This window comes from Scophthalmus maximus, chromosome 2, assembly GCF_022379125.1.
Source record: "Scophthalmus maximus strain ysfricsl-2021 chromosome 2, ASM2237912v1, whole genome shotgun sequence".
Lineage (NCBI taxonomy): Eukaryota > Metazoa > Chordata > Actinopteri > Pleuronectiformes > Scophthalmidae > Scophthalmus > Scophthalmus maximus.
Window position 1 is genome coordinate 20,632,684 of NC_061516.1, and position 12,989 is coordinate 20,645,672.

Sequence of the window (12,989 nt, forward strand, 5' to 3'; positions counted from 1 at the left end):
ACAGAAGGGTACAAAACAAAAGCATCATTTCAAAAGTGTAGCTCAGAAAAGAAGAGTTTGACCAAATTGGGACTGTCTGTGCAGTTGGATAATTTATGGATGTCGTTTATGGTTTGTCAAACATTGCCTTGAACTGACCACCATCTGATGGGAAACACAAACCACACAAACACACACATACGCACACACACACACACACACACACACACAGGCGCACTTTGGCACGCACATGCATCAAGAGTCGCTGTATCTGCACAGAGCTGAACGAGAAGAGAGACGTTACAACAGCTGCTTGGTTTCGAGGGTGAATTGCTTCTAAAAACGACTTTTACAAAAAAGACCTTACACGTTGTTACTTTATTTTCATACATAAAATTAAATGTCATTTATTCAAAGGCTTTGAAAGGCTGAAAGGCTTTAATTGGTTTTGGTCATTTGATAAAACATCGGTGGCAAAAACTGCTTGGCAAAACGTCGGCCCTTTCAAAGGGACGCTCAGGAAAGAAGAACAATATAAATACACTGTGGTCGGACATTCTGTACCATATTATATTATAAATACATAAGGCATTCATACATTTCCAGCACTGTATGTCAAAGAGAATAAATATGCATATGCTTTGTAAAGAAAGAGTTGACATTTTTTTTTTGCCACGAGACTAAGCATGAGCAAAGTTGGAATTGCATTGGCGTAAAAAAACTTTTCTTTGTGACGAGTAAACATGAGGGTTACCTCAAACCTGAACCTGACTTCTTTTTTTCTTTTTCAAGGAAGGCACTTCTGTGGATTGAAAAATGAAAAGAATGCTCGAGCGATAGGTTTTACTTTGGCCTGAGTTGCCGCGACACTCGTCCACCCATAGACGTCTATACAACGCGTCTCCGTGTTAAGGCACTGAATCTGACTCTGACGAGCTAAAAGGCTCCTGTGAAAAGCTGCAGTGTCTGTTGCTGCTGTGCCCGGTGCTCAGTCGCCCAGCCGAACTACTGCAGAAGTAAACAAGTGAAGCGTATAAACAGCTGGACAGTGACACCCCTCCTCCTATAGACAGGTCATGTAAACAGGCAGTCCAAAGGGGCAAGAAGACACTTTTTTTTTTTTTTTTAAATTCCTCGTTGTGGGAAAAACAAGAGATATTATAATTTGACTCAAAGTGCTTGGGAAGTTGATTGATGCACTCCTTGTGCAGTGGATATATTACAAACACAGATTATTATTATTATTTTTTAATGTCAGCCACATATCCTCTGTGTCCATTTTTTGGGAATCCTGGGAAATGGACTGAAAAACATTTCACCACAGTCAAGGATATTTCCTTGTTTTTTTTTTGGTTTTTTTTAGGATAAGTGGTACATGTTGTAGCCCAGGGGAGCGGCGTACAGTCCCAAAGGTGAAATGGGCAGGACGGGTCTGTGGTGGTGGTGGTGGTGGTGGTGATAGGCAGAGTACGACTGTCCGTACAGCGACATGGCGCCCAGCGAAAAAGGTAATGTAAACCCAGGGTGTAAAGCTCCGGCGGCGGCCGCCACCGTCTTGGCGTCGGCGGCCATCTTGAGCTTCTCCAGCTCGGCCTCCTGCAGCCTCTTGGCCTTCGCCCGGCGATTCTGGAACCAGATCTTCACCTGGGTCTCCGTCAGGGTCAACGAGGAGGAGAACTCGGCCCGCTCGGCGATGGACAGGTACTGCTTCTGCCTGAACTTCCTCTCCAGCGCCAGCAGCTGAGACGTGGTGAACGGCGTCCGGGGCTTCCGGTTGGTCTTGTGTTTCCTCAACGGACAGCCGGGGCTGATGTGACCTGCGGGGAGAGCACAGTAGAGACGTTAGAGCGAGAGTTGGATTTGTGAATGTATTCGTTCATATGACTTTTCATGAAATCATGTTGATACTGTATATTGTACATCTTTATCAGTCGGCTTTACTTTAACAAAAAATAATTTAACTCAAAGATGATAGTTAAGGCTACATTTCAAGAATAGGCCACATGCTGTACGTTCATGTGTTCTCCTTCCTCACACCCTGAGTATAATGAACATTTGACTCATTATTAACTTTCTCCATACATCCAACAGGAAACAGAACTGTGGACAATCCTATTCTATCTACCACATTCAGATAGTTCTACACCTGATCAAACTTTAGGATGACTGGGATTATGGGCTGCAGGATAATAATGATAAAACAGAAATTGCATATTGTTCTCTGGCAAGTTTCATACGCTTCAATAGCCGAGGCGTGAACTCACGGGGCTGTGGGGAAAACGCGCTGCTGGTGACCCACGGCGCGCAGTCCTCCGACTCCGACGCCTCGGACTTCACCGGCGACGAGGGCGCAGCCGTTACGCACTGCCGGCTCCCCTCGGGAGGACTGCGCGGCTCCCGGCGGAGATACAGAGAGTCCAACCCGGCGGGGGACACCGCGACTGTGCGCCCCTGCGGTTTGCCGCAGGTGGACTGTCCGCCGCCGCGGCGGCCGTCCTCCGTCGTCGTCGCCGCCGACGTCGTCGTCCTCCCGGACATGAGCGCCTCCACGCTGAACGGGTGACGCCGACGCACCACCGGGGAGCTCTTGTCCTCCCGCGTCCCTTCCACCGAGGCCGCGCGGTTACTGTCCTCCTCGGACGAGTTGCACTCCGAGTCGTTCATGGTCCCCCGAGAGGCCATCTCTCCTCCAGCTCGCATCCGGGGGGGGGAAGACGGAGAAGAGCAACGGACACCGGGGGAACTCCGAGCGAACGGGACGCACAGAAAGAGTTGCGGGCCAGGTGAGAGAGTCGCTCCGGCGAGCGCGCTGATGTGCGGCTGTCAAACAGTGCGCGCGGTGTGGCGACGCGGAGCAGCTGCAGCGCGTCGACACGGCTCAACTTCAACCAATCACTGTCGCCCAAAAATGTTTATAAGTGGGCAGATGCTGCCTTCAGGGACCGTCGGAAATAGCACGGGCTCGTTTTGTTTTGAGGCCTGCGGGGCATCAGACCCCACGAAATGTATCATTATCGTTTTGTTTTTTTACATCATTAATGTTATTTTGGTTCTTCGGTGAACAATCGACTTCAGTTTTTTTTTGCGTCAGGACTTTGTCGTACGGTTTCCATTTCTGATTGTCAGATTTGGAAGGTTCCGGGGGGTCCTTGAAAGCAGCAAAGGTTCTCCGGGGTCAGTGAAGTGGCTCGAGGTCTTCCCTCCCCAAGCAGGTAAAAATAACAAGGTTTTAATTCTATCTGAGAGTATAATGACTTGTCCTACAGCTGTTCTCTGATATAACAGCTGTTCATAACAAACGTAAAAGGGAAAGTGTTCTAAATAAAACTTAAATCATTTTTGGGGGGGGGATATAGATTGTGTTGGACAACCCGGTGACACAGGCCGCCCTCATGGTGCCTCGCTGGTCGATTTGATTAAGGCGAGGAAATCGGCTGCAACAATAATAGTCGGGCCACAACGTTATCACATGTTAAGTTTCAGTAATGTATTAGCACCAATTCTAACCTCATGAGGCTGCATGTATAAACATTGGCCCCACGTGGATAATAATGGAGAATTATACCGGGGGGAACACTGATCCCTTGTTTGCCGTTTCCTTTTTCAGGGACTTTCCAGCGGTAACTCACAAACCTGTTGTGCGCTCCGTCGGTCCAGCATTAAAAGGAGTTTGTCGCACTCAAATTACAGAGTACATTACTCCACTAAATTACACATTTCTTTATCTTTTTTTCTTTTTCTTTTAAATTCCTCAGCTCGGTCCAGGCGGTGTCTGGACATTCACATGCGTCTCTCCCATGTCTGCAGTCCACTCGTTTATCCTCTTATGTCCTATGATTCAGTCCCATTTTCTACGCACATTGGACAAGAAGTCACTCATTGTGATTCTCATGATGTAACTCATTGGGACTTTTTCCATGGACAATTTCAAGCTACTGTATGTCAGATGAAATTGCCCCACCGCCGGCAAGAGAATTATACACTTGTTCCGACAGTATATCGGAAGAAATGCTCCTTTGATTATGGCAGAAATGTGTTGAGTTGAAGGGATGTTTAATTTATTGTATTTTTTTCCCACTGGTCATGCTTTTTCTTTTCTTTTTTTACAAGTAATTTCTCATCTGTCGCCTCATATTTAACACCCCGACTAATAGTAATTGTAGCGGTTTTGTCTCCAAATGATATTTAATTACTATTTCACAACACAAGGTCCCAGCCACAGACGTAATGTCCCAGTGTGTGAGTGGTAGACGCAGTGAGAGAGTGTGTATTGTATGTGGGCCTTCCCTCATGCGCAGCCTGTAGAACTACGACAGCCCCCACTCCCACAAGAATAAGCGGGGTTCTTTCTCTCGTTTTCCTTAAAACCCTCTAAAGACCAAAAAGTGTTTTCCTTTGTACACAATCTGTTCTTCATTCTTTTTTAACACAGTATTTCTTTTGTCTCACATCCCCGAGCACACATTCACATACAGTAAATACCCTTTTTTTCTGTTCTGCATTTGTAGTCAGCAGACTTGAGTAGCTGTGTCAGACTGTGCGGCAGGACTCATTTCCCAGGACGCTGCTACTGCTGCCTTATTAAAGTGGGGTTATATCACAGACAATGAGAGGTTTGTGAAGGCGCCAGTGAGCGGCCAGATGAAAGGACCGACTCCTCAGGGGAGAAACTGTTGCCTTTTTCTTTTTTTTTCTTTTTTCTTTTTGTGCAGCTCCGTTCAGGATCCCCACCTCCATCCTCCTCCTCCTCCACCTCTCTCTCTCCCTGGCTGTGCCCGCAGGCCCTGCAGGCACCTTGTCAGTCATTATCCACAGAACTCGTTCTTGGCCCACTGTCGTTGGCAGGTTTCCTTCTTTCCTCCCTCCTGTCTTAATCTTTGCACGTTGTTATTCTTGCTAGGTTCATCAGTCTTCATTTCTCCCTTTAACATCGTCTTTCTGGGTCTTTTGTCTCCTCCCTCCTTATTGCGGTCCTTTATCTCCCTCCCAACCCTTTGTCCGTCACTCCTCGCATCTTTTTCTTTTCCCCTTGTTCCGACTTTATTCGACACCTTGAGTGTGTCCACCCTCTTTTCTTTCCTTCTTTCAAACCAAATTTCATCTCATTGTCACTGTAAAATGCCCTCGTTCAATTCGAGGGATCCGGCTACAGGCCCATCTATCAGATGAGAAATCTTTGAAAAAGGGTGGCATGAGGTAGGCAGTGCCTTCAGAGTCTAATAAGAAATGATATGAAAAAGTGTGTCAATCTATCCATCAACCGTATAATAAAAGGAACCCCTGCCAATACTTATCATGAAAACTTCTGGCATGCATTTAATAGTGGTGTTTGGAGAATGCGACCCAGCTGGCAGCAATACCAGCCGCAGCCTTTGTTAACAACACATCAATATACAAAGTCGGGCCCAACTTCAGTAAAGCCAAATCTAAAAGTGAACAACTCTTAGCCGCACTTTTACTGTGTGATCATAAACTGTGTGTATTACATGCATGTTAAAATATAATTTAGACGCGCAACCGCAGCCCCGTGTGACCATAAGAGAGAATATTGCGGGAGCAGGAGTGAGGGCAAAAAGGGAAAAAAGGAAGAAAGGAAGGAAGGAAGGAGGAGGGGTATACACGAGAGGGGTGCCCTCCTGGGTGTAGCAAAATTACCCACACGTCCCACTTCCTTCTTTCCATAATATCATTTAAGCCTGATAATAGCGAAAGCAATTTGTCTGAGCATGTTTGTGTGCGTGTGTGCGTGTGTGTGTGTGTGTGTGTGTGACGGGGAAGCTTGAGAAGCCTCTGGTTGTGTGGGTCGGGCACACCTCAGAGCATTGTAATTACAGCAGGAACTTTGAAGTGGTGGAATGTTTGGTTGGATAATCAGCAGGCTGGGCCGCGTTCACATACTATTTACATTCCCATTAAAAAAAAAACACACTCATGCCATCACACCAGTGGGTTTTACAATCTCTTATGATCGCCTGGTACGAAGTTGAAGAAGTAGCCCATTGAAATGTCAAATGTGATCAGGACATGTGACTTTTCTGGACTGACGTTAAGTCGTGTTATCTTACGCAGGAGGCGGTTCCTCTTGAAGCCCGCTGCTTTTACTGTCCTGCAGCTCTTCCTTATTTAAAGACCCAGAAGCTGACGAGATGAAGAAAAAGTCTGGAAAAGAGTGTATGTGAAAAAAACCTCTTTCATTGTGTTTTGAACAATACGCTGTTTTTTTATCAAATGGTGAGTGGATGGGACCAGAACTGAGGGAGAGACAAGGAAGGACTTAGACCAGAGACGTTACATGGATAACCTGAATTAGGGATAGAGGATGTTGCATTGTATGTCCTTTGATGCATATTGCTAATTTTTGTCCTATTAAAATATAATTAATTTGACATGGTTAGCGTCTTCGATCCGTAGGCCACCAGAATAACCACAACACAGCATTTACTGGTGTTGTAATGTATAATCATACAATACATATACATCAAAGCATCACAAATATTTTTCATGAATGGTTCACCAGATAATAAATGTCTTTGTATATACTACCACAGTAGTGATAATATACCTGTACACACGTCACATTCTTGTCAGGATGAGCGACTCGTCAAACAAGCGGGACATGTTGTCAGTATTAACTGACGCATACACACATGTGTACTCAACATAATTGCACTGTTTTGACTTCCATGGCATCAATATTATCTTAATACCGTCAGCCACCTCTCTCTCTCTCTCTCTCTCTCTCTCTTGCCAAGCCCTCAGAAACGCCGCCTGTAATGCAGCTTAACCACTACCTTGGACGCTACAACGGCGCCAGGGCTAATTAGCTGTTAACAATGGAGACAGATCTATTCAGAAGCCAGAGATTGAGGCCTCCTGTGAAGTGAAAGATTGATGGCCACTTTTGCCCACTTTGCTAATGACAAGAGGAGGAGGGCAATCTGCTGGTTGACTCAGCCCTGGGGTATGTTACAGGATAGTCAGCTGATTACCGAGACCCTGCAGGGGGAGGGCCCAGGGGGAAGATTGGCAGTCAGGTATTAGCCACTGCAGAGGTTGAACGGAGGACAGCGAGCCACACATAAACACATGCAGCCATGTAGCCGTGGATGTTTGTAAGTAGTGGTCGGGCTATGTGATGATAATGTGAGACGACAGAACCTCGTCAACCGTGCAGGTCCATGACAGGGAGCATCCTGCACGTGCATGTGGACATGCCTGTGCCCAGTGCTGCACACGCCGACACAAAACCTGCCGAGGATTTAGCCTGGTGTCAAAGGTCCCGTATCAGTTCCTGCTTCTGTCCCGCTGTGTAACAAACGGTTCCTTTTGAAGTAGATAATTGCTCGGGTAATCGCTTATGCAATTACATATTTGGAACCGTGCTCTCTCATGACATTCTGAACCCTGTCTATATATTTATCCACTAATTTTGACTCATAGCTTCACTTCGCCATAACCCATCATTATCAGGCCGTCCTGTCAATTCTTGACGAAAATACTACGCCTTGAAGGGTTTTGGAAAGTTGGGTGCATTCAAACTCAGGCATCTCTTAACTACTCTTGCACCCCATAAAAAGGTGAAAACACATGCACATTCTCTCCCTGTGCAGCTTACTTCTCCCATCATCACCTATACTGCAGGTTACATAAACACTCTTGAAGGAGGGTTGTACAGCACAAGCATAGGTGGGGAAAAGTCAGCTTTCTAGACTGACGCTCATCACCGCGACATTGTCCTCATGGAAAAAACTTTTCAGCTGACTTAACATTCACTGGAAATTAATCATGGAATGCATTCTGGATCACACACTACGAGCATCACCGGGCTTCTACTGTATGACTCAGTGTGCATCACAGGCCTCATGACTTCAGTTTCCGTGGCATTCTCTCAACCTCCGCAGAGAGCGAGAGAGAGAGAGAGAGAGAGAGAGAGAGAGAGAGAGAGAGAGAGACTAGCCAGGGGCCATGTGTTCCTCCCACAAGTATGAAGATTCCCTCTGACACACCATATCTTAATCGCTTCTGACAGGTCGGATTTATGGCGTGGTGGCCGTGTAAATCACAAGGAGGCGTGTTATTATGGAGAGGCACCGAAATGGTATAATTTTTTTTATGTGGTGCTGGAAGGACGGTGTGTGCGAGTCTGTGCCTGTGTGTGTGTGTGTGTGTGTGTTTGTGTGTGTGCGTGTGTGTGTGTATGTGTGTGTGTGTGTTGCATGTGATCGTGTGAACATGCACAGTTTTCTGGGAAGTTTTCCAGTGATTGGCGAAATCCACCTTCCACACAGCAAACAACTTAAAACCACAAAAACAAAAACTCCTTAGAAGAAGAATTGCTTTGTCTCATTACAGCAAATAACATTTCATGGTCGAAGAAGCCACAACTTTCCCAGTCATTATGACTGCGCTACACGCACTCTCTTTTCGAGGACAGCGAAATGTGGTTTGATGGCGGTGAAATTTGCCTTCACACGGGGGCAGAAGTGAGACGAATATTGTTTATCGCTTGGTTGAGTTTATTCGTCATGACTACACATGATCAAAATTCAAACATCCAAAATCATGTGAAATATCTATGACCCTTTTGGTTGATTTTGACCAGCACAGTCCACTGCGCGCCCACCCACAGCTGCAGCCCTGCACCGATTGGACGGATCAGCTGTCAATCCCGCTCCAACGGTGCATTATGGTCTATTTCTCTCTGTGTGTGTGTGTGTGTGTGTGTGTGTGTGTGTGTGTGTGTGTGTGTGTGTGTGTGTGTGTGTAAATGGGGTAAAGTCAGTATATGTGGAGCTTTGCCACCGTTGTGCAGTGGGGGCATCTTTTATAGAGTCATAAAGAACAAAGCACTTAACTGAAAAAACAAATCAGCCACTCAGCCGAAACAAGGAAGAGGGAACATCAAAGCTGGTCGTAACTTCTTTTAAAGGTCAGCAGGTCGACTCACTGGCTCGTGGGCTAAGTTGGCTGGTGCTTTTTTTTTAGGTTTTTTTCTGCGTAAAGCTGCATTCGGACATGCACTGCAGTCTGGACATTTTCCTGAACGATGCCGGAGGGGCAGTCCCCTCGTCAAATTTTCTAGAAAATGTCCGAGTGAGCCCGCGTGAGAATACAGAAGGAAAATCTCTACAGAATTCACTGCGAGTGAGTGGCTGTATGGATGACTGAAAACAGGCGGCAGGCGCTCTCCGAGATGCCCCAGAGGTAGATTATCCTTTTGGACTGAACGCCTCTGACTCCGACAGTGTCCTGCTGCATTTGTCATACGTGAACATCAAACCGACGCGTTCACACCACTGGGGAAATCTCCGGAACGCCCTGTGACGTCTGGTTAGAGCACGCAGGACGCGGGACATGACGATAACTCAGCCCCAGAAAGCAGTGCTGTTGTTTTTACAGCCATCAACATGATTCTCATGCTGCCTTCTCATATACGGTATAGGCTCTCTTGGACATTCTCCGGGTAATTTCACGAGAGGGCTGGCAGCAAAAAGTTCCGCACAATGTCCGGAGCAACATTTGCGGACATTTGCATTCTCGCTTACTCCGGAAAAGTTCGGCAAAATGTCCGGACTTAATTTAGCAGCCGATTGTTGCTATGTGACTGACAGACTGCTCACTGTGCTGCTGGCTGAGTGACTGCGTGGACATGAAATGGCATGCAAGGAAAACGCCTGACCTAAAACCAAAGTGGATCAGGATTTGCTGTATTAATGAAATTCTTCCTGTGCGACCACGTGTGCTGGGGGGGGGGGGGGGGGGGGGGGGGGGGGGGGGGGGGGTTGTGTGCGCGGCTCTGACTCACCGCTGTTTAATGGGAGAAAGACGCCAGTCACAGTGGGACCGGGGACAGAGTGGGGTTATGACAGCAGATCTAGAGCACACAACCACTCTGATCTTTGCTCCAGCCCTGCGAGAAACGCGGCCCTTTGCGTTGACCCTTTTCCTCGCCTACATGGTCAAAGGTTACCAACCTCTGCATGCGCCCTTTGAAATGGAGCAACAGGAGCTTGCGCCTGGACTTAATGGCAGGACGGCAATTACCAAGATGCCTGTCCAATTTATCTGCCTCACTTTACAGCCGTCACACAGGAACGGCAGAGAAAGCGGCTCAACAGCAAGTGTAAATAACAGTGGATAGAGTGGCAGAGCTTGCCTCGGCCCCGTATCAATAACACTTGCTATTGTGAATCCACATGTAATCCTTCTTAGAAAACACCTCCCGCCCCTTTTTGCAATTTTATATTGTTGACTAGCATACATAGATGTCCTTCTTTCTTTGGTTGGTTTTTGGTTGGCTGGTTTTATGCAATGAAATTCCAATTTTTGACTAGAAAAAGAAAAATGTGCATGGTAAGAAAGCTAAAAACTCGGAGTCCATTAGAGAAAGCAACGCGACAGTCAGATGATCAGACAGGCTGTGACTTAATCCAGTGAAATCTACAATAGTTATCGACACCGAATTATGTTTTGTGAAAAATGTCCCCCCACCAAAGATGCCCTTACACTACATTTAGACAGTAGTTAGGCAAAACTGATTGCAGGAGATGGTTTGAGAAACAATTTGCAAAGCTGCTATAATTAATATTTTTAAATTAGCAATGGTTCAAATGACTGCATGCGTATAAAAAATGGGTCTTTTATGCTCACATCTTACATCTGAGGTAATATCTTTAGAACTTAATGTGGACTTAACAGGAGATTGGAAAATTCATAACTGCTATAAGATAATAATTATGATATGATATTGTTTCTCTCTCTCTCACTCGCTCGCTCGCCCTCCCTCCCCTCCGAGCCTTTTAAGTTGGGCTGTCTGCTGATCTGTAGATAACTGTTGACTGCAGTGCGAGGCCAGGAAATGGAATGATCAACTCCAGATGATGAGACAAGGACAGGGAGGAAAAAAAAGGAAAAACACAAACAAAGAGAAAAACAGACGAAAACGGCAGACGAACCGACCTCGCATGTTGTACGGTAAATCTGTCACGCCTTGTCACATCAGAGCCACCTCCTGTGTTGATCAAGCTAAAATTAGCCTAATGCGTTGTTAATTACTCCTGAACACAAAGGTGTTCAGTTCATTCCTGAGCTAATTGAAGGGCAATTGCTCACAACGCATCAGTCCTCGGGTTGCACTTAAAGCTTGTTTGCTCGTAATCCCCCCCCCCCCCGGCTGTGTTTCAGTACAGTGACTGCATCTGCCTGCTTGAACCAGAGTCTGTGGGAGTGAGTGACACTATTTGCCTTTGGAGTAATGGCTGTCATTATGTTGAATTACAACTCTGCCCAAACACAACTGATTCTCTTAAACCAGCCCACTGCGCTCTGTCTCTATCTTACTCCCGGGTGCTGGAGCCTTGTTACAATCAATTAGGCTGATTACAAGCACTATCTTCACCACTTCAAAGCAGGGCCATTACAGCGGGTCAGACTAACTGTCTCTTTACGGCACGGCCCTGTTGCTTGTCTCCGAGCAAGACACCGTGGACATGTTAGGCGTTACACTTTGGAGGTGCTGAGCTGAGTCGACGTAGCAGAGGGAGACGAAAAACATCAACAGACAACAGCGCTTTTCAATGCCGATGGACGGATAAATGACAAATAACGAGCTGGAGACAATTGGTCACGTCTCTGTCGTCTTTCAACTCAAATGTTGACTCCTCATCAGGTCAGACGACAGGTCAAACAGTAAATGGAGGGACAGAGAGAGAGAGAGAGAGAGAGAGAGAGAGAGAGAGGGAGCGAGACACCATGTCTAGACAGCGTATTTAGGGACCCTCCCTGGTCGCTTTGTTCTGGACCATGTCTACAGGTAATTGACTCAACAAACTACTGGGAGCCCTGTCAAATCGGAGCCAAGTGAGGGGTGAAATAGTAGAAAAAGTAAAGGAAGTTAAAAAAAACCAAACATAAATAAATAGATTTGTCCATGCGCGCACGCGCGCACGCGCGCGCACGCGCGCACGCGCGCGCACGCACGCACGCACGCACGCACGCACGCACGCACGCACGCACGCACGCACGCACGCACGCACGCACGCACGCACGCACGCACACACACACACACACACACACACACACACACACACACACACACACACACACACACACACACACACACACACACACACACACACACACACACACACACACACACACACACACACACACACACACACACACACACACACACACACACACACACACACACACACACACACACACACACACAATGATCAACGGTTTTGATCATTAGTCGACTACTCCCATTACAGTGTTACAGTGTTCATAATCATATTGGATGGATGGTGGAATGTATTAATCATATTGGATAGGTGGTGGAATGCATTAATCCCAGTGGAGCCTGTAGTGTTACAGCAGCCAATGCACTTTGTATGAAGTCATGAAACGAGAGCAAGATGACACATTTACGGCGGCACGTAAACAACACGCACATCTAGGTCACTCTAAATATATGCCACAAATGACAACAGAAACATACTGCACATTGATAGTGTAAGTCCAAAGTGATGTGTGTCATTGCAGTCCTTTTCATTTCTCACTCCAAAACCTGCACACGGGCGTTCTACATATTGTGTGTTGAGGAAATCGAAAACCAGGCATTGTGTTATAACAAGTGGCTTTTAACAACTAACAGGGAATAACTTACAATATAGAAGCTCTTGCCTCCGTACACCTCCTCAGAAATCCAAATCTCCAAACATCCAACCTCGAACTCAACAAACGGCTCATAAACATTGGGTAATGTGCGGGCAATGTTAGCAAGCCAGCTAAGCAAGCACGATTTTTGCAATTACCTGGAGCTGCGTTCCCCATGTGGCCTATATCTGTCAAGTGGAAGTCTATTTATATTTCTCCTTAATGCACAAGGTGACATCATTATTCTTAATCCCGCCTCCAAAGCTCTGATTTGTTTGGTCATTAACTATCTTTGAGCACAACACCAGACATAAAAATAAAAAAAATTGGGTCTTTTGCCATTCACGTAT

The 12,989-nt window shown here is 46.4% G+C and overlaps 1 protein-coding gene across 1 annotated transcript; it reads right to left on the minus strand.

Annotated features, from left to right (window-relative positions):
* Nucleotides 1-338: 338 nt before the first annotated feature.
* On the minus strand, nucleotides 339-2,886 carry msx2b (muscle segment homeobox 2b). The gene is made up of 2 exons (XM_035626942.2): nucleotides 2,244-2,886; nucleotides 339-1,796 (listed from the first exon to the last, which is right to left on the minus strand). The coding sequence occupies exons 1-2, from the start codon at nucleotides 2,677-2,679 to the stop codon at nucleotides 1,339-1,341; spliced, it is 894 nt and encodes a 297-aa protein (XP_035482835.2). The 5' UTR covers nucleotides 2,680-2,886; the 3' UTR covers nucleotides 339-1,338.
* Nucleotides 2,887-12,989: the final 10,103 nt, after the last annotated feature.